At 43.2% G+C, this 23,160-nt stretch overlaps 1 protein-coding gene across 1 annotated transcript; it reads right to left on the minus strand.

Annotated features, from left to right (window-relative positions):
• Nucleotides 1-1,792: 1,792 nt before the first annotated feature.
• LOC119801721 (acylcarnitine hydrolase-like) lies at nucleotides 1,793-22,910 on the minus strand. The gene is made up of 12 exons (XM_038312336.1): nucleotides 22,811-22,910; nucleotides 19,986-20,190; nucleotides 19,209-19,350; nucleotides 6,203-6,336; nucleotides 5,859-6,117; nucleotides 5,019-5,117; nucleotides 4,369-4,509; nucleotides 4,170-4,250; nucleotides 3,795-3,939; nucleotides 3,244-3,381; nucleotides 2,397-2,469; nucleotides 1,793-1,973 (listed from the first exon to the last, which is right to left on the minus strand). Exons 1-12 carry the CDS (start codon nucleotides 22,908-22,910, stop codon nucleotides 1,793-1,795), a joined length of 1,698 nt encoding a protein of 565 aa, XP_038168264.1.
• Between the last annotated feature and the right edge of the window lie 250 nt (nucleotides 22,911-23,160).

Genomic DNA, 23,160 nt, shown 5'->3' on the forward strand with positions numbered 1-23,160 from the left:
TGACTGCCTGGTGAGGTGTAGCCAACTACTGGTCTCACCAGGAGCCCAACAATGCATTAAGGCCCCAATGAAAGCATCCCTCTGCTCAGTTTCTTAATCAAGGCTCAAAATCAGCCTCATCTGTTTCCTGAGCAGGCAACATTAAATCAGTTTTCAACCCAAAGGTCATGGTGCATTTTGATTTGTATTCAGTGCAGTGGCTGGGAAAGGGGGACTTTGCCCTGGAGAACTGGCCCAGGTAGGGCGAGATGGTGAGAGGTAGAGGAATGGGGAGGTCCTAGGGCCTGCAGGACACGAGGCACTCACCACTCCTTAATGAAAGAGAAAGTGCTCGGGGGAGCAAAAGTACAGACAGAGCAAAATTTGGCACCTTTGTAAGGGTCAAAGTGCGGGAGACTTTGTACTGCTGGGGTTGAAACATTTAAGGAAATCAGCCACACGGACTATCAAGACGATTAGGGGATGACCAGGAAGTCAAGAGGCTTCTGGAGGATCCATAAAGGGCAGGAAGACAACTCCATACAAGGAGAAGCTTGCTCAGGGTGCCAGGGACAAAGGTCTCTTCTGATGCCATCACATTTTCAGGACACACCCATTGGACAATCATTTTCACAGAGGTGACAGACTCAAGCAAGGGTGGGCTTCACACTGCCTGCAGAACTCCTGATCCAAAGATCAAACTTCAGAAAATGGGGCACTGAGAAACCCATGTAGTTCTGATCAACTCCCTAACTCCTGAACTAGATAAAAAATCACATGAACATGCCTAGTTCTGCTTCTGCAGGCATTTGTGAAATTTCATATACAGGGGAAATGCTTAGAGTTTTTTTTTTCTCATGACTTGGCATCCTTTGTGACAGATGTCAGAGACCTTTATGAGATATAGTCTGAAAGCCATGGGATCAAATTTATTTGCCAAAAACTAATTTCTAATCCAATGTTATTAAGAGTTATGACTCTGGGAAGATCTAAGAGTGTCATTGTTTGCTCGTTCTATCTGATGAGGGTGCAGTGGGATTTCTTTTGAGCCAGAGGCCTAACTCTCACCACAGAGCAAATCTGATGGCATTTGACCTTGGATTTCTTGATTTATAAACATGTACACAATTTCTTGCTATTTGTATGTTATCCAGATTATAATTTGTTTAGAGATGTTGATCTTACTATGTTGCTCAGGCTGACCTGAAACTGTGGGAATCATATAATCTTTCTGTCTAGGTCTCTGAATAGCAGGACCCACAGATACCTATTACAGAGCTCAGCTTGCAATTTGTGAAATTTTGGAACAACAACCTGACTGAACACATGAAAACAATAGGTAGGACTTTGGCTATTAGGTTTCTTTATTGGCCACTTACAAATAAGAAGACATGAGACTTGCTGAGAGAACATAGGATTTTGACACAGTCCACTCCCATATAATAAATATTTCCAAAGCTTCTCTTTTATTTGAAGACTGTCTGGGGCTTGGAGAAGAGGAGAGGGGATGCGAGCAGACGAAGAAAGGAAGGGAAGGAAAGGGCCTTGTCCCAGGGGACAGTGAAAGAAGATTGGGGCACCTAGGGGTCACACATCTACAGTCATGGGAGCATTCACTGAGTCTCATACAAGGTGTCCCAGCATGTTGAGGAACGAGTGACACACCAAGGGTTTGTCGTACATGCAGACCGAATGGACAATTGGAGAGGTAAGGGATGGTGATGTGACCGTTAGACTCTAACCGGGATTCTCTAAGAAGGTTAGGCTGACCCCATGTGTATTCAGCCCTTCGCACCATTCCTCTCACAGAGTACTACTCCTTGTGATTATTCTGAGACCCCTTTAGCTCCTGGATCTTCTCAGGCAGAGTCTGGGTCCAGAACTGCAGCCTTCTGGCCTTCAGGGCTTGGCCCACAGCAGGCTGGAGGTCCAGCTGCAGGTACTGCTCATTGTCCATCATGGGCCAGTTGGGTAGACCCTCGCTGTTGGGATTCCTGAAGATATATCACCCAGCAGGGAATGGTAAGGTCATGCTCATACAATTTGTGATCCCCCAGTTTGTGTCAGGGTAGTAGACTAATTGTGTCAATGGTTGAGGGGACTGATGAGCCACGTGTCCTTATACAGGGATACAAGTGTCACCTACTAGTGTCTGCTCCATGTGGGGCAAGACTACCTGGACAATTTTGGGTCTCCCTCTCAGAGGCAAAATCTAAAGAACAATATCATAGCTCCTGTCAGGTCACTGCAGTATGACCAGTAACCAATATGTACGATGTACCAAAGTGTGCCCTGGGGTGAGGAGGACTCTATCGTGTGAAGAGTTATCCATGCATGCTAATGAGGTCATCAACCACCAATGGAACCCTAGATAGTGACCCACCACTGAGGAGGTTGAGGGAGGGGTGTGCTCTTACCCATGTCGTGCAAAGTTGGTCCAGTACTTCATCATTGTCCTGCTCAGCAGCTCCTCCTCCTCAGTGAAGACAGCTGTAGCTATGGGGAAGACAGAGGTTCAGGTCCCAGCCACCCCCATGCAGCTGCCTATTCATGCTCCTCAATCACCATCCTTCCTGTAGCCTGACCTTTCTTGAACTCTAGGCCTCTTTCCCTCCCCACTTCACCAGCTTATCCAAGAACCACGAACACCTCTAATTGACTGTCTCCAGGTTCAGTTCTGCTCAGTGTGTCCTCATTCCATCTAACATAGGTGTGGTGGCTAAAAAAACTATAGATTCATATATTTGAATGCTTGGTCCCCAGTTAGTGAAATTGTTTGGGAAGAATTAGGAGGAATGGCCTTGTTGGAGGAGGTGTATCACTGGAAGTTGGCTTTGAGGTTTAAAAGTCCAGTCAGGTCCGGTTAGCGCTCTCTCTGCCTTGTGTTTGTAGATCAGAATGTAAGCTTTAGTTAGCTACTTTTCCAGTGCCTTGCCTGCCTGCATGCTGCTAATCTCCCATCCTTGATGGTCATAGACTCTAACTAACCCTTTGAACCTGTAAGTCCCAATAAACTCTTTCTTCTATAAGATGACTTGATCATAGTATCTCATTGCAGTAATAAAAAAGTAACTAAGGCAATAGATTATATTTGAAAGGGTCCAGATTCTAATCTGGGTATTGTTTTTTGAGGTTGGAAAGGGTACTTACTTGATTATGTCCTCTCCCAGAGCCTTGATTTTCTTGGCTTGACTGAGAGCTCAGTTACCCATCAGGTACCCACCTGTGACCCCATCAAGCTCATGAAACACAAGGAAGACTCACGTGTCATGTCCAAGGGCGAGGACCCAAAAACAAAAGCCATCTCATCACCATGATCGACTTTCACATGGGGTGGCCTCACATCTTTGACATAGCTGGGCACATGACAGAATTCATAAAAATAGACAGGGGCAAGAGAACCTAGAGGTAAGAACACATGGTTACATACTATTCTCTCACCTGTAACTTTCCTGCCTAACCCTTAGTGATAAGTCGGTAAACAGTTATCTGATATTATAATTGTCAAATGGATGGCCCTAGGCTGAAACATTAGTTATGGGAAAGCCTTTGGCTCAACAGTGACCCTGGCCTTCCCAGCTGAGTAGTTTTGGCAGATCAATGGAGCATCAGCAACCTGTTTCATTGTTTGTATCTGGATAAGATATAACTCCCCTCTCTTACACTAGAATGAAGACATACCAAAGTAATGGTCCCAGGAGTTTGGTACCAGAGATGTGATCCAGACATGAGTGGGGACCTGGGCACTATTAAGCTCATGTGGGACCCATGGCTCTGAGCTCCTCCCCACTAGGCCTCATCACAGATATACTCACGTTGAAACTTTGCTACTTGGAGTGCAGGAATCACGAACAAATAATCTGCTACCATTTCCTTGTACTGTATTTGGAGGGTCTGGGCATCTTCAGTGTTGTTCATATACTCTTCCATTAGCAGGTCACTACACTCAGGAGGTATCATCTATAGCAGAGAATCAGGAAGAATGAGTTTAGGCAGGTTCTTGTTTTGATAGCAGCAGCCTCAGTGTGGAGAATGTGGCCAGGGATAAGACATGGTGTAGAGGGAAAGGCATAGGTTCTGAAGTGAGCCATCCACGAACCATACACACACACATCTTTGTTTGTAGGCATGCTGTCTGGAAGGATACATAGTGGCTCTGTCTATTGGAGGCAGTACTCAAGGTGGCTTACCATCTGTGTTGTTGTGTTCTTCAGGATAGCCGGCAGGGTCTCTCTGGTTATGCCCTTTATTATTTGATCAGCACCCAACATCTGCAAGAGAGAGAGAGAGAGGACAGTTTTCATTATAAGGTCAGCTGGATATGGATTAAGTTTTCACTGCTCACCTTATGAGTCCCCAGATTTTCAGAGAATTGGAACTGTGCCTCACCATAGGGAGACCCCAGCCAAATTCATCATTGTTGACACCAATGATGCTGGGGACAGGGTGAAAATCCACAGCAGTCAACAACTCTTGGGGATGCTTGGGTAGGAACTCTCCATCCACCACAGCAGGGATATGAGTGAAGACCTGAGGGACATCCAAGGTCAGTGATGAAGGTCAATTCTGATGTGTTGGGGCAGCTGGCCCAATCCCTGCGTTCAGGGGCGTGGCTGCTCCAGCGGGGTAGCATTCCCCTTAAATAGGATTGGGGAGCCGGAAGGCCCCCCGTTCTTTGCGCTGCCCCGCGCTCACCTTCGGCTCCGCTGGACCCTTGGTTCTGTAAGTTCCCTTATCTCCCCTTGTATTAAAATTGAGTAATTATAAAAGGACTATTTTTGGTTATTTCCAATCTTCGCCGCATCACTGATGTCCACTGAGAAATTCTAACCATTGTCCCTGCCCCCATTTAATTGTCTCAGGATGTTTCTTCACCCCTGACAGAGATTCTACATATATTAGGATATTTAATATTTATTTTACACACGTGATTAAGAAGATGCCAAACCATGGAGCAAAGGTAATTTGTTTGGAGTAGTAAGGACTGACTCTCCCATATCCCACTGACGAGGTCCTCCAAGTCACACGACTCTCCCAACCTTGTTAATAGCCAGAATCTCCTCTTCACTCTTGTTTCTCAGACAGTGCACCAGGGTCTCTGAGTTCGCAGTCTCACAACCAGATAAGCTGGCCACTTTCTGTAAAGGGATCAGGCAGGAGTTGATTCCTCCTTTCAGGCAAGTAGAAGAGTTTTCCCAATCCCGGTTGATTGGCATTGTGCCCAAATATCACATCACACGTTGTGCTGGTGAAATGGAGTGAGTATGGAATTCCCATTTTCTTGTTGTTCAAATGTGACAGCCAGAGTGGTCATTCTACCTAAAGACTTTAAAAAGGAAGCCACATGTGTTTGTTCATGAGCATGTGTGACTTCAGGAATGCCTGTACCATGGTTTCCTTGCAAATTTTGAAGGACAACATTTGGTTGCTACTCCTCACTTCCCATCTTGTTTGAGAAATGATCTTTTATTACTTCTTCCTGCCTACAAGAGTTTATCTTATTTGTGACCTTTCAGGGATTTTCTGGTCTCTGCCTCCTATCTTATCCTATGAATACCAGGATCACACACTTGTTGCTGCATGCAGCTTTTTGTGGTTTCTGGGGGAATTTGAACTCCGGTCCTTATGTTGTTACCTATTGAGGCATATTGTCATCACATACGTATTTGTTTCTGAACATGATGGACTCTACAAGGTACTTTTACATGGTCATTACACCCAGCATGTATAGAAAGAAGTGAACTCTAACCCTCGAATCTCTCAGAAAGTACTGAAAAAAGCTATTCCCACACTCCTTGTTTTCCCAATTGAGAAAACTTCCAGAGTACTAGAGGGTGGAGGCTGAGGCTGCAGGGTCATCAATGGCTGAAGTGACTCACTGTGTAGACCACCTCAGAGGTGTTAGAGATAAGGTCAGGCAGCAGGGCCACCCCACTCTCCATGATGGCTCTGTGGAAGAGTCCTTTGGACATGGGGGACACAACTTGTGAAGACACACTTGTGCCACCTGCAGACTCTCCAAAGATGGTGACAAGGTCAGGGTTGCCTCCAAAGTAGGCGATGTTCTGCTGGACCCAGCGCAGGGCGGCCACTTGGTCCAGATAGCCCCAGTTTCCTCTGGCGTGCTGGTCTCCAGTGCTGAGAAGATGCAGAGAAGGAATCACAGGGCTGTCTTATTCCTCTTCATCCCCTACTGCACAGTGCAGGCCAGCCCCAGACTCACCTGAAGAAGCCCAGAACACCCAGGCGGTACTGGATAGTGACCACCACCACATTCTCCCTGGCTGCCAGCATGGATCCATCGTACGCGGAAGCCATACCCCCAACCAGTGCACCACCATGGATCCACACCATTACCTGTGGAAATCAAGTCAGATACCAGGAGGTTCCCACTCAGCTCAAGCTCCACCTGGGGTGTCTTCTACTTTACCTAATGCTTTGGTTCAGTGTACTTAGACATGCAGACAAAACTCCTTAGGACATCCTCACCTGGACCACAGACAGGGCTCTAGTACCATCAGGATACTTGCTAATCTCTCTCCTTCTCTAAGGACCCAAGCCTGAATTAATGGCTCTAAATATGGAGTAATAACATCCCCCTACTCTCAGACACTTACGAAATGGGATGAAAAGAGGTATATTCATCAGTGATTCTCCTGATTGTTAAAAAATAATTGGCACATAGCTGGTCATGGTGATGTATACCTTTAATACCAGAGCTCTGAAACCAGGTAGGCTGCCTGTGGACCTTTCACACTCTGTGTTCCCACAGACTCAATTCTCAGGGTGGCCTCTAGCACTGCAACAGACCCTCTCCCCCCAGCATTCCCAGTGAACACACCGGCTGAGCAGGCAGCACATTTTCTAAAAATCCAGAGAGGAAACAGAAATTAAGTAACTAAACTCCCGAAAACAAAGAGAAACCCAGAAATCAACACCTAGACCTATAACCACCCCAAACCCAGATACGTAGATGCCAGCACAAGAACACAATAAATAACAGCCAGGGCAATGTGTCTCCAACAGAACCCAGCTATCCTACCACAGCAGGCTTTAAATATTCCAACAGAGCTGAAAAAGATCTTAATATGAAGATGAAAGAGGTCCTTAAAGAGCAAATGAATAAATCCTTTAAAGAAAGTGAAGAAAATAAAAACATTAGAAGGAAAAAAATAAAACTGTTCAAGACCTGAAAATGGATATAGAAACAATAAAGAAAACGCAAACTGAGGGAATCCTGGAAATGAAAAGGTGAGGAATGTGAGCAGGAACTACAGAGGCAAACTTCACCAACAGAATACAAGAGATGGAAGAGAGAATCTCAGACTTTGAAGATATGATAGAAGAAATTAATACATTGCCCATAGAAAATGTAAATCTGAAAAATTTTTGACATAAAACATCCAAGAAATCTGGGACACTGTGAAAAGAACAAATCTATGAATAATAGGAATAGAGGAAGGAGAAGAATGCCAAATAGTTCAAAGGTCTAGAAAATATCTTCAACTAAATCATAGAAAAAAATTTTCCTAACTTAAAGAAGGAAATGCCTACATAGGTACAAAAGGCAAACAGAACACCAAATAAATTGGACCAGAAAAGGCCCTTCACCACATAATAATCAAAACACTAAATGTACAGAACAAAGGAAGAATATTAAAAACTTCAAGGGAGAAAGATCAAGTAACATATAAGGCAGACCTATTAGATTTACACCTGACTTCTCATTGGAGACTCTAAAAGACAGAAGGTCTTGGATAGAAGTGCTGGAGACTCTAAGAAACAAAATCCAATGCCCCTTCATGATAAAGGTCTTGGAGAGATCAAGGATACAATGATATCTAAATATAATAAAAGCAATATATAGCAAACTGACAGCTAACATCAAATTAAATGGTGAGAAACTCATAGTGATTCCACTAAAATCAGGAACAAGACAAGATTGTCCACTCTCTCCATATCTCTTCAACATAGTTCTTGAAGTTTTAGCAATAACAATAAGAAAATAAAAGGAGATCAAGGGGATTCAAATTGGAAAGAAAGAAGTCAAACTTTCATTATTTGAAGATGATATGATAGTGTACATAAGTGACCCCAAAAACTCTACCAGAGAACTCCTACATCTGATAAATACTTTTAGTGATGTGGTAGGATGCAAGATCAACTCAAAAAATCAGTAGCCCTCCTATACACAAATGATAAAGAAGCTGAGAGGGAAATCAGAGAAACATCACCTTTCACAATAGCCACAAATAGCACAAAGTATCTTGGGGTAATACTAACCAAGGAAGTGTAAGACCTATTTGACAAGAACTTTAAGTCTTTGAAGAAAGAAATTTAAGAAGATACAAGAAAATGGAAAAATCTCCCATGCTCTTGGATAGGAAGAAGGATCAACATAGTAAAAATGGCAATCATACCAAAAGCAATCTATAGAATCAATGCAATCCCTATCAAAATCCCAACACAATTCTTCACAGATCTGGAAAGAACAATAATCAACTTCATATGGAAAAACAAAAAAACCAGGATAGCCTAAACAATCTTGAACAATAAAGGAACTTCTGGAGGCATTACTATCCCTGACATCAGGCTATATTACAGAACTACAGTAATGAAAACAGCTTGGTATTGGCATAAAAACATTTACCAATGGAATGGAACTGAAGACCCAGATATATACACACACCTATGAAGACTGGATTTTTGACAAAGAAGCTAAAATTACACAATGGAAAAAAGAAAGCATCTTCAATGATGGGTGCTGGCATAACTGTAGAAGAATTCAACCTGTAGAAGAATGAAAATAGATTCATATCTATCTCCATGCATGAAACTCAAGTCTAAATGGATGAAAGACCTCAACATAAATTCAACCACACTGAACCTGACAGAAGAGAAAGTGGAAGTAGTCTTCAATGCATTGGCACAGGAGACCATTTTGTACATATAACCACAACAGCACAGACACTAAGAGCAACAATAAATAAAGTGGGACCTCCCGAAACTGAGAAGTTTCTGTAAAGCAAAGGACACAGTCAATAAGACAAAAGGCAGCCTACTGAATGGAAAAAGATTTTCCCTAACCCCACATAAGACAAAGGACTGATCTCCAAAATATATAAAGAACTCAAGAAATTAGACAGTAAAATTCTAAATAACTCAATGAAAAAGTGGTGCACTGAACTAAACAGAGAATTCTCAACAGAAGAATTTCAAATGGCCAAAAGGTACTTAAGGACATGTTCAACTTCCTTAGCTACCAGGTAAATGCAAATCAAAACAACTCTGAGATACCATCTTACACCTGTCAGAATGGCTAAGATCAAAAACACCAATGATAGCTTAAGCTGGAGAGGATGTGGAGCAAGAGCAACACTCATCCATTGCTGGAGGGAATGCAAACTTGTGCAACCACTTTGGAAATCAGTATGGTGGTTTCTCAGAAAATTGGAGATCAACCTACCTCAGGATCCACAATACCACTCTTGAGAGTATACCCAAAGGATGCTCAATCATACTACAAAAGCATTTGCTCAACTATGTTCATAGCAGCCTTATTTGTAATAGCCAGAACCTGGAAACAACCTAGATGCCCCTCAGCTGAAGAATGGATAAAGAAAGTGTGGCACATCTACACATTAGAGTACTACTTGGCAGTAAAAAATAATGACTTCTTGGACACCTGGGAACCCCTCTAGAGTCAAGTTTCTGCCAACCCTAGAGGAGGACTGAGAAACCAAGGACAACGGCGATGAGCATGAACTCTACAGCATGGACGGGCTCACTGTGAGCCTTGTCAGTTTGGTTGCTCACCTTCCTGGACTTAGGGGGAGCTGGGAGGACCTTGGACTTAACATAGTGAAGGGAACCCTGATGGCTCTTTGGCTTGGAGAGAGGCAGAGTGGGGGTATGGGTGGAAGGGAGGGGAGGGAAGGGGGAGGAGGAGGGGAGGAGATGGAAATTTTTAATAAAAAAATGAGGGGAAAAAAGCCAAGTACACTTGCCTCACATAAAAAATAATGACTTCTTGAATTTTGCATGCAAATGGATGGAATTAGAAAACATTACCCTGAGTGAGGTAACCCAGACCCCCAAAAATAAATATGGTATGTACTCACTCATAAGTGGATTCTAGCCATAAACAAAGGACATTGGGCCTATAGTTCATGATCCTAGAGAGGCTAAGTAATAAGATGAACCCAAAGAAAAACATATATAAACCCACCTGGAAATTGGAAACAGACAAGATCGCCTGACAAAATTGGGAGCATGGGAGCAGGGGGTAGAAGGAAGGAGAGAAGGTGAAGAGAACTTGAGGGAATGGGATAGTCGGGATACACAGATATGAGAACAAGGAAAGAGATATCTTGAACGAGGGAGCCATTTGGGGGTTAGCAAGAAACATGGCTCTAGAAAAATTCCCCAGTATTCACAAGGATGACCCTAGCTAAGACCCTAAGCAATAGAGACAAGGATGCCCGAACTGGCCTTACCCTGTAGTCAGACTGATGACTATCTTAAATATCACCATAGAACCTTCATCCAACAAGAGATGAAAACAGAGTCAGAGTCCCACATCAGAGCACTGGACTGAGCTCCCAAGGTCCAGTTGAAGAGTAGAAAGAATGAGAATATGAGTAAAGAGGTCAAGATCATAAAGGGTTCATCCTCTAAAACAGTTTACCTGAGCTAATGGGAGCTCACCAACTCCAGCTGGTTGGGAAGGAACAAGCATAGGAACCAACTAGTCCCTCTGAATGTGAATATGGCTGGGGCAGACTGAGGGGCCACTCGCAGAGGCACTGGGATTTGTCTCTACTGCATGCACTGGCCTTTTGGGATCCTATTCCCTTTGGATGTATATCTTGCTCAGCATAGATGTAGGAAAGAGGGACACAAAGCAAAGTGCCCTACCTTCTCTTAAGATTAGAGGGGATGGGGTGAGAAGGTGTGTGAAGGGAATGGGAGGGAGGGAGGGAGGGGGAATTTGGATTGGTAGTTTTCTAAAAATAATCTAATAAAAAATAAAAAACAGATATTTACAGAACATTCCACCCAAACACAAAAGAATATACCTTCTCAGCACCTCACAGAAACTTTTTCAAAATTCACCACTTAGTTGGTCACAAAGCAAGTCTCAACAGATATAAGAAAATTGAGGCAATTCCCTGCATCCTATCAGACAACTGCAAACCAAAGCAGGATATCAACAAGAACAGAAACAACAGAAAGCTTACAAACTCAAGGAAACTGAGCCACTTCTTACTGAATGAAAAATGGGTCAAGACAGAAATAAAGAAAGGAATTAAACACTTTCTAGAATTCAATGAAAATGAATACACAGCGCACCCAAACTTAGGAAACACAATAAAAGTTGTGCTAAAAGGAAAATTTACAGCATTAAGTGCCCACATTAAAAAAAAAATTGGAGAGTGCTCATACTAGCAACTTAACAGCACACCTGAAAGTTCTAGAACAAAAAGAAGTAAGTGCACCTAAGAGGAAAAGAGAGCAGGAGATAATCAAACTGCAGAGATCAATAAAATACAAACATAGAGAACAGTACAAAGAACCAATAAAACAAAGAATTAGGGAGCTCCCTCTGCAGGCTTGTCTCTGTTTCTCAAGACCCTGCCTCTCCCAAGCCTTCCCTAGTGTTTGCAGGTGTCCTGCTCCTGTACTAAGGCCATCCACCCAAAGGGGTCAGACTCTGGCCTCCAGGCAGGTCTGAGGATTCCTGCGGAGGGGTGCGGGCTCCTTCAGATTGTGCTGCCAGGTTCACTGTGTGATATTCCATCCCGCCCTGCCCCCACCTTGGCCCTTTTGTCCGGGCAGCGTCCCTGGGCTGCCTGGAATCCCTGATCCTGTGCCCTGACATTCCATCTGAACTGGTGAGTGAATGCGGACCCTGGGGCCACCTGCCCTGGAAGAGAGCACAGACCCCCTCCCCCCAGCTCCCTCTGCAGGCTTGTCTTTGTTTCTCACATCCCTGCCTCTCCCAAGCCTTCCCTAGTGTTTTCAGGTGTCCTGCTCCTGTACTAAGGCCATCCTACCAAAGGGGTCAGACTCTGGCCTCCAGGCAGGTCTGAGGATTACTGCAAGGGAGTGCGGGCTTCTTCAGATTGTGACGCAAGGAATAGGTCCTCCTCTGGCACTGGGGAGATCCAACCAGTTTCAGTCACAGCAAAGATTGGTCTAGGACACCAAGCGCCTCCCGGCTCCTTTTGAAGGAAGAGATGGGCAGGCGCCAATGCAGGAGCTCCTCCAACAACATGAAAGGCAACATGACATCACCAGAATCCAGACATCCCAAAACAACAAGAATTGAACACCCTACCCCAGAAGATATAGAAGAAACCGACCTTAAACAGTACTTTATGAAAATAATAGAGGACCTTAAACAGGAGGTAAAAAACTGCCATAAAGAAATGGAGATGACAAACTAAAAGGTAGACGAAATAAAAAAATCTCTCAAAGATACCCAAGAAAAACAAGAAAAACAAGAAAAAGAAATCAAACAAGTAAGGGAAACTGTACAAGACCTGATAAATGAAATGGAGGTATTGAAGAAAACACAATCTGAGGGAAGACTGGAAATGGAAACTCTGAGTAAACGAACAGAAACTTCAGAGACAAGTATTTCCAACCGAATACAAGAGATGGAAGAAAGAATCTTGGACTCTGAAGATACTACAGAGGAAATAAATTCACAGATTAAAGAACTAAACAAATCTAACAAATTCTTAACACAAAATATCCAGGAAATCTGGGACACCATGAAAAGACCAAACCTAAGAATAATTGGGGTAGAAGAAGGAGAAGAATTACAACTCAAAGGCCCAGAAAACATATTCAACAAAATTATAGAAGAAAACTTCCCCAACCTAAAGAAGGATGTTCCTATGAAGGTACAAGAAGCCTACAGAACACCAAATAGACTGGATCAAAAGAAAGCATCCCCACGCCATATAATAATCAAAACACAAAACATACAGAATAAAGAACAGATATTAAGAGATGCAAAGGAAAAAGGTCAAGTAACATATAAAGGGAAACCTATCAGAATTACACCTGATTTCTCAATGGAAACCATGAAAGCCAGAAGAGATTGGATAGATGTGCTATAGACACTAAGGGAACATGGATGCAAGCCTAGACTACTCTACCCAGAAAAACTTGCATTCACCATTGATGGAGAAAACAAGATATTCCAGGACAAAAACAGATTTAAACAATACATAGCCACAAATCCAGCCTTGCAGAAAGTAATAGAAGGAAAATCACAAACCAAGGAGTCCAACAACGCCCAAAATAACTCAGGCATCAGCGACCCTTCACCAGCACAACTAGAAGAAGGGAAACACACAAACTCTACTACAAAAAATGACTGAAGTTAACAACCACTGGTCATTAATATCACTTAATATCAATGGACTCAATTCACCTATAAAAAGGCACAGGCTAAGAGACTGGATACGAAAACAGGATCTAACATTTTGCTGTTTACAAGAAACACACCTCAACCACAAAGACAGACACCTACTCAGAGTAAAGGGTTGGGAAAAGGTTTATCAAGCAAATGGCCCTAAGAAACAAGTATGTGGCCATACTAATTTCCAACAAAGTTGGCTTCAAACTAAAATCAATCAGAAGAAATGGAAAGGGACACTTTATACGCATAACAGGAAAAATCCTTCAGAATGAAGTCTCAATCCTGAATATCTATGCCCCTAATATAAAAGCTCCCACTTATGTAAAAGAAACACTTCTAGAACTCAAGGCAGCCATCAAACCACACACACTAATAGTTGGAGACTTCAACACTCCTCTCTCACCAATGGACAGGTCAATCAGACAGAAACCTAACAGAGAATTGAAAGACTTAATGGAGGTAATGAACCAAATGGACTTAACAGACATCTATAGAACATTCCACCCAAATAGGAAAGAATATACCTTCTTCTCTGTGGCTCATGGAACCTTTTCGAAAATTGACCATATACTTGGTAGCAAAGCAAACTTCCACAGTTACAAAAAAATATTAGTAACCACCTGTGTCTTATCGGATCACCATGGATTAAAATTAGAAATCAACAACAATGCTACCCCCAGAAAGCCCACAAACTCATGGAAACTGAACAGTCAACTACTGAACCACACCTGGATCAAGGAAGAAATAAAGAAAGAAATTAAAGTCTTTCTTGAATTTAATGAAAACCAAGATACAACATACTCAAACCTATGGGACACAATGAAAGCAGTGCTAAGAGGAAAGTTCATAGCACTAAGTGCCCACTTAAAGAAAACGGAGAAAGCACTCATTGGTGACTTAACAGCGTACCTGAAAGCTCTGGAAAAAAAAAGAAGCAGACTCACCTAGGAGAAGTAGAAGACTGGAAATAATCAAACTCAGGGCAGAAATCAACAAAATAGAAACACAGAAAACAATCCAAAGAATCAATGAAACAAGAAGCTGGTTCTTGGAGAAAATCAACAAGATTGACAAACCCTTAGCCAAACTAATCAAACGGCAGAGGGAGAACACACAAATTAATAAGATCAGAAATGAAAAGGGGGACATAACCACAGACACAGAGGAAATTCAGAGAATCATTAGATCTTACTACAAAAGCCTGTATGCCACAAAATTGGAAAATGTAAAAGAAATGGACAGTTTTTTAAATAAATACCATATACCAAAGTTAAACCAGGACCAGGTAAATGCTCTAAATCGTCCTGTTAGTCGCGAAGAATTAGAAACTGTTATCAGAAACCTCCCTAGCAAAAAGAGCCCAGGACCAGATGGTTTCAATGCGGAATTCTACCAGAACTTCCAAGAAGACCTAATACCTATACTCCTTAAGGTATTTCATAATATAGAAACACAAGAGTCACTGCCAAATTCCTTCTATGAAGCTACAGTTACCCTGATACCTAAACCACACAAAGACTTAACCAAGAAAGAGAATTACAGGCCAATCTCACTCATGAACATTGACGCAAAAATTCTCAATAAAATACTGGCAAACCGAATCCAAGAACACATTAGAAAAATTATCCATTACGATCAAGTAGGCTTCATCCCAGAGATGCAGGGCTGGTTCAACATACGAAAATCTATCAATGTAATCCATCAGATAAATAAACTGAAGGAAAAAAACCATATGGTCATCTCATTAGATGCTGAAAAAGCATTTGACAAAATTCAGCACCCTTTTATGATAAAGGTCTTGGAGAGATTAGGGATACAAGGGTCATTCCTAAATATAATAAAAGCTATTTACAGCAAGCCGACAGCTAACATCAAATTAAACGGAGAGAAACTCAAGGCTATCCCACTAAATTCAGGAACACGACAAGGCTGTCCACTCTCTCCTTATCTCTTCAATATAGTGCTTGAAGTTCTAGCAATAGCAATAAGACAACATAAGGGAATCAAGGGGATTCGATTTGGAAAGGAAGAAGTTAAATTTTCATTATTTGCAGATGATATGATAGTATACATAAGCGACCCCAAAAACTCCACCAAAGAACTCCTACAGCTGATAAACTCCTTCAGTAACGTGGCAGGATACAAGATCAACTCCAAAAAATCAGTCGCCCTCCTATACACAAAGGATAAGGAAGCAGAGAGGGAAATCAGAGAAGTATCACCTTTCACAATAGCCACAAATAGCATAAGATATCTGGGAGTATCGCTAACCAAGGAAGTGAAGGATTTATTTGACAAGAACTTTAAGTCTTTGAAGAAAGAAATTGAAGAGGATACCAGAAAATGGAAGGATCTCCCCTGCTCTTGGATTGGGAGGATCAACATAGTAAAAATGGCAATTCTACCAAAAGCAATCTGTAGATTCAATGCAATCCCCATCAAGATCCCATCAAAATTCTTTACAGATATTGAGAGGGCAATAATCAACTTTATATGGAAAAACAAGAAACCCAGGATAGCCAAAAAAAATCTTATACAATAAAGGTACTTCTGGAGGCATTACCATCCCTGACTTCAAACTCTATTACAGAACTACAGCATTGAAAACAGCTTGGTATTGGCATAAAAACAGAGAAGTTGACCAATGGAATCGAATAGAAGACCCGGATCTAAAACCACAAACCTACGAACACCTGATTTTTGATAAAGGAGCCAAAAGTACACAATGGAAGAAGGAGGGCATCTTCAGCAAATGGTGCTGGCATAACTGGATGTCAACCTGTAGAAGAATGAAAGTAGATCCATATCACCATGCACAAAACTCAAGTCCAAATGGATTAAAGACCTCAATATTAATCTGAACACATTGAGCTTGATAGAGGAGAAAGTGGGAAGTACTCTACAACAAATGGGCACAGGAGACTGTTTCCTACGCATAACCCCAGCTGCACAGACATTAAGGGCAACATTGAATAAATGGGACCTTCTGAAGCTGAGCAGCTTCTGTAAAGCAAAGGACATTGTCACTAAGACACAAAGGCAGCCTACTGACTGGGAAAAGATTTTCACCAACCCTGCAACTGACAAAGGTCTGATCTCTAAAATATATAAGGAACTCAAGAGACTAGACTTTAAAATGCTAATTAACCCAATTAAAAAATGGGGCGCTGAACTGAACAGAGAATTTTCAACAGAAGTTCAAATGGCCAAAAGACACTTAAGGTCATGCTCAACCCCCTTAGCTATTAGGGAAATGCAAATCAAAACAACTTTGAGATATCATCTTACACCTGTCAGATTGGCTAAAATCCAAAACACCAATGATAACCTTTGCTGGAGAGGTTGTGGGGTAAAGGGTACACTCATCCATTGCTGGTGGGAATACAAACTTGTGCAACCACTTTGGAAAGCATTGTGGCGGTTTCTCAGGAAATTTGGGATCAACCTACCCCAGGAGCCAGCAATTCCACTATTGGGAATCTACCCAAGAGATGCCCAATCATACTACAAAAGCATTTGCTCAACTATGTTCATAGCAGCATTATTTGTAATAGCCAGATCCTGGAAACAACCTAGATGCCCTTCAGTGGAAGAATGGATGAAGAAACTGTGGACTATATACATGCTAGAATACTACTCAGAGGTAAAAAACAATGACATATTGAATTTTGCATGCAAATGGATGGAAATAGAAAACAGTATTCTGAGTGAGGTAACCCAGACCCAAAAAGATGAACATGGGATGTATTCACTCATAATCGGTTTCTAGCCATAATTAAAGGACATCGAGCCTAGAATTTGGGACCCTTGAGAAGATAATAAGAAGTTGAACTCCCAAAAAAAGTTATAGTAATCCTCCTGGATATTGGAAGTAGACACGATCGCCAGGCAAAAATTGGGAACTTGAGGGTTGGGCGAGACGCGGCCAAAGGAAGATGGGGAGAGAAAAGCGTGAAGGGGAGAATGGGGGGAGCTCGGAGGAATGGGATGCTTGGGATACAGGAAGGGTGGATATGGGAGCAGGGAAGCATATATCTTAATTTAGGGAGCCACCTGAGGGTTGTCAAGAGACTTGACCCTAGAGGGGTTCCCAGGTTTCCAGGAAGACGCCCCCAGTTAGTTCCTTAGGCAGCTGAGGAGAGGGAGCCTGAAAAAGCCAGTTCCTATAGCCATACTGATGAATTTCTTGCATATCACCATAGAACTTCCACCTGGCGATAGATGAAGAAAATGACTGAGCCCCACATTGGAGCACCGGACTGAGCTCCCAAGGTCCTGATGAGGAGCAGAAGGAGAGAGAACATGAGAAAGATAGTCACGACCGTGAGGGGTGCATTCACCCATGGAGACGGTGGGACAGAACTAACGGGAGATCACCAACTCCAGTTGGATTGGATCTGATGGAACATGAGACCAAAGCAGACTCTCTGAATGTGGCCGACGGTGGAGGCTGACAGACAAGCCAAGGACAAAGGCGCTGATCTTTGACTATTCTGCATGGACAGGCTCTGTGGGAGCCATCTCAGTTTGGTTGATCACCTTCCTGGATCTGGGGCGAGTTGGGAGGACCTTGGTCTTAACATAGAGTAGGGAACCCCGATGGCTCCTTGGCCTTAAAAGGGAGGGAGGGAGGATATGGGGGGAGGGGAGGGGAGAGAAGAGGGAAGAAGAGGGGAGGAGATGGAAATTTTTTAAATAAAAAAAACAAAACAAAGAGGGGCTGGACAGATGGCTCAGTGGTTAAGAGCACTGACTGCTCTTCCTGAGGACCCAGGTTCAATTCCCTGCACCCACATGGCAGCTCACAACTGTCTGAAAATCCAGTTCCAGGGGATCTGACACCTTCACACCAATGCACATAAAATAAAGTTAAATAAAACAAAGAGTTGTGTTTTTTTGAGAAAATCAACAAAATAGACAAACCCTTATCCAAACTAGCTAAAATACACAGAGAGATAATCAAAATTAATACAATCAGAATAACCAAATTAATAAAATTTGAAAGGGGCCATAAAACAGACACCAAGGAAAGCCTCAGATTCATAAGGACATGCTTTTAAAACCTGTACTACACCAAATTAGAAAATCTAAATGAAATGGATAATTTTCTCAATAGGTATCACTTACCAAAGTTAAATCACAATCAGATAAACAATTTAAATGTACCTATAACCCCCAGTGAAATAGAAGTAGTCATTAAAAGTTTCTCAACTAAAAAAAATAAACAAAAATAAAACAAACAAACAAACAAAAAACCCACAGGGCCAGATGGCTTTTATCGAAGAATTATAACAGACTTTCAAAGAAGAGTTACTATATGAGAGAGGATCTATTTTCAATTAAAAAAATTACCATACCTCTGGAGGCAGAAATCAAAGATCTCTGTGAGTTTAAGGCCAGCCTTGTCTGCACAGTGAGTTCTAGGCCAGTCAGGGTTATATATAGAGACCCTTTCTCAAAACAAGAAAAAAATCATTGACACAATGGAGAGCCCATTCCAGTAAATTTGCAAGAGCTCAGGATGTAGCTCTCAGGCCTCTGGGAGGTGGTGTGAAACCTGAGTTGATCATGGAGCCATAGCCACTGACTTCCCAGAGTGTTTAGGTCACTGTGTCCCATACCTAAGGTTCAGCTTCATGCCATGGCGGAGAAGGATTCCAGGGGACCTGACAGGGAGGGCTTCCTTGATACTTGATAGGGATGGTTTCTCATCAGAGTCTCACATCGATTTTGCCCCTTTTAATTATCCCGAAGAAATGCCCACCCCCAGATCTGAGTGTGGCTTGCCACTCACAGTCAGGTTAGAGCCCTCATGGGCATGAGCTGGTGTGTAGATGTTGAGATACAGGCAGTCCTCAGATGTCGAGATGGAAGGCACGCTACGTTTTATCATTGCCAGATTTTCTGCAACCACTGTTCCAAAATTTTGTAGACATCTGGAGACAATGACAGTTATTCTAAGAGATGTACAGTAATTAAAATTAAAAGCAGACTCCTAGCACATATTTTCTCTCAGCCACCAAAACCCCTTTTTCTGGCACCATGATGTCCTGATAACATGAGGTTCTACTCCAAAAGCTCTTCCAAATAAGGTAAATGTCACAGACTTTGGGAAAACTTCTAGTGAGGCTGCCAGATGGGCCTTTAGATCCCACTCTTCCTGATGATGGGATACTGATATCTCCATGAACTTCTGTGAAAACCATTGGTGTGTGTAATGACACCATTTCTTTTTGTACTTTCCAAGGCCTGGGTATTGGGTCCTGTACCCATATAGGTGCTGCATTAATAAACAGGGTGCTGGGACATCCTTCACCTCATATCCAGACTCTCAGGGAACTGCCTCTTGGCCAATGCTTCCTGGACACCTATAGGTTGGTCCAGTGATTGTGCAGTGTGATTTGCTAAGGAGCCGTCACCACTTTGGCCTTTCTCTGGCATCTGCAGCATATCCCATCACAGAGAGAACGCAATGGGGGAGGAGATGGAGAAAGCACTGCAGTCTGGCTCAGAGTTCTGAGCTGCTGCCCATTTCAGGACCTGGCATTTTCTGGGTCTCAGGAGGACTTACCTGGCTGGGTAGGTCGTCCCATCCCTCACACCACTCCATGGTTCAGGAGGCTCAGGAGGTGCAAATCTCAGCTCTCCTAGAGGTGGCTTGGCAAAGGGAATTCCCAGGAAGATGTAGACTCCCTCTTTGGTGCCATTCAAGTAGATAAGACTCCCCCGCACCTGTCCTGTGTGGGTAGTCCTGATGGGGTTGGCTGAGTCTTCACCTGTAAGTGACATACGGTATCAAGGTTGGGTTTGCCCAACCATCTACCTTCACACTATAGATGTTATGTCCTTCTTGCTATCCTCAATTTAGCCTTTTTCAAGTACCCACCTCCCTGGGAACTTGTCTCCACAGCACCATGTTCCGATGAGGAAGAATTTGGCAGACCTGCCCTGATGTGGGATTCCCCTCAGTATGCTGTGAATACCATTGGTTAATAAAGGACTGTCTTCGGCATGTCCAGGGCAGAATAGAGGTAGGTGGGGAAAGCTAAACTGAATGCTGGGAGAAAGAAGGCAGAGTCAAAGAGACACCATGGAGCCACTAGAGGGGAAAAACACAAGATGCCAGTTGGACCTTGGTGGTAAGACATTGCCACATGGTGATACACAGAGTAATAGAAATGGGTTAGTTTAAGATATGAGTTAGCTAGAAATATGCTTAAGTTATTGGCCAAACAGTATTGCAAATAATATGGTTTCTGTGTGGCTATATTGAGGCTGAGTATCCAGGAACGAACAAGTGGTTTCCTACTATACCTGTCCTATTTCCATAAAAAGTAAAAATCTTCCACACCTGATAAACATGGATGGCATATTTGGTGCTACTTGATGTGGTAACAAATAGCCAAGGCAGCAACCACTCTCAGGGACCAGAAAGCAATTTGCCAAAATCTTTCCAGTGCTGAAAACTCACTCCTATCTCCAGGAACACACTGTCTGCAGGACAATATGCCACAAGCCATATCTGCTTGTATAGATCACTGAGGACATGGGACACTAATATCAGTCAGTGCTACAGCAACAGGCAAAACCTGCTGAAATTGGTTTGCCAAGAGTCAGGCTACAGCCAGGCTGCTTCACCCCCAAGAGAAGCTCTCCATGGAATCCCACCTATTGGAGTGAGTGTACTTTCAGTCAGGAGGCAGAAAAACAGCCCAGAAAGGGACGGTTTGTGATAAATTTGTTAAAAATTAAAAAAACTATGCATACATTTTCCTTTTTATTTAAAAATGAAACATTAAAGTTTATTAAGGAGAGATTCTTTTCTCTCTTTTTTTTCCTGGTTTTTCTAGACAAGGTTTCTCTGTGTAAAATCTCTGACAGTCTGAAAACTTGCTTTGTAGAGTAGGCTGGCCTTGAACTCACAAAGATTCACCTGGCTCTGCCTCCCAAGTGCTGGGATTATAGGCATGCACCATCACCACCCAGCTAAGTAGAGAGTCTGATTTTGAGTGGCATGTCGGGAAAGGATAACACATCTCTCATTACACGTGTCACCTTCTCAAGAGTTACTGTGTCTTTATAACGGCTGTATGTGCAAAAAGGGGGCCCATGAAAAGTAAAAAAAGAAAGAAAAAGTAGCAAAAATTTTCCTGTAAGTAAATAAACTAATGTCATCAATGCCATACTTAAAACCAAAAGTCACCATTGATTGGATTACCATCTGACCATTTATGTGATGCTTTAAATTCCTGACTTTGCTATGGTAAGCATTGCTGACCAAGTTTACTTCCAGATGTTTTCCTTCTCCTGAATATTAACGAAGCCAAAATTGCTGTGGTATTCTGTTTTAACATTTCTACATTTACCACCCCACCAGACTTGTTCTTGCCGTGTAGCCCAGGCTGGCTTGCAGCTGAAAAGCATTCTACCTTCTCTGCCTCATCTAGAACACCATTTACAGGTGTGTGCCATTACACCAGCTCACACCTGTCTTATCTTGCTCTCCCATGGATGAGCCTGGGTGGTGTACAACTCTGTGCCCTCTTATGGTTATCAGTGATTCTAAACCCAGGATCCAAAGAGAATGCTCAAATAAGCCAAGAGTGAGTTGGGCAGATCTTCCCGTCCAGGAGTCCCTGGTGATGTCTCAGAACCTGGACAACAGCAGGGAAGACTCAGTGTGAAGCCATTATGGCCTCCTTAGGGTAAATCTGATTGAGGAGGCCTGGCAGGAGGTCAGCATGACTCAAGCTTGGACATCTTTGGGTAGGAGGCCTCAGGGCTGCACACTAACCCCGGGCACAGTACCCTCCTGGCTCATCTTTTCATAAGCCGGAAGATTTTCTGGCAGGCACAGAGCATATGCCCTTTGCCTCGGACTCCAAGTTGTACCTTTTCCAAAGGTCAGAAAATGGAAAAGGGAACATGGGCCTCTCAGCTGGGCAACTGTTGTATGGCTGGAGAACTGTATGACTGAGGGCCAGGAAAATTTCCCAGGATTGTTTGGAGTATACCGTGATGCTTCTCTCTCAGATACCAACCCATTTGGAGTTCAATGCTAGTAGGAAGGTGCAATTAATTTTATTATTAACCCATGGGTCACTAAGAGCTTCAGTCACAGGCACAGCCCTATACAGAAAGGGGACATGGCCCATCTGTCCCTCTGCCCCCACCACTCTTCCTTCTGACTTTCAGGCCCAGGGCTTGGCAGAGTAGCCCTCTGTACTATTGACTGTCCTCAGACACCAGTGACTCTCTGGGCTACAGGGGCCACTTTCCCACTCTGTCGTCTCTGCCTGCTCCTCCTCCCTTGCTACCTTCCCTACCACAGCCTCAGCCTCTGCCTCTGCCAAAATTGGCAACTCTGGACCCCACCACCCACGTAAGGACTCTCACCATGAGCGCGAAGAAGAAACACAAGCCCACAGGCTACAGCAATTAACAGAAGCACACAGGCTCCAGCAATCAGCCAACCACGATGTTTGCAGGACGGCATAATCAACTCTGAGGCCTGAGTCTGTGCTGCTATGGGATACACTGTGTGCAGGAGGCAGAATTTGTGGGCTCTGCCTAGACAATTCTTTGAACCCTAAGATTTATAGGCAGGAGCATGGTGGGCGGGGCAAAGTTGCAGGAGAGCTGCGACTAAGCAGAACTGATAGGAACCAGGGTTCAGCAGGTGGGGCAAATGCTTTTCTGCGATGTGACTTCCTTTTATAATCTCATTGGAAGGCAAAGCATAGCTT

The sequence above is a fragment of the Arvicola amphibius genome, chromosome 15 (assembly GCF_903992535.2).
Source record: "Arvicola amphibius chromosome 15, mArvAmp1.2, whole genome shotgun sequence".
Lineage (NCBI taxonomy): Eukaryota > Metazoa > Chordata > Mammalia > Rodentia > Cricetidae > Arvicola > Arvicola amphibius.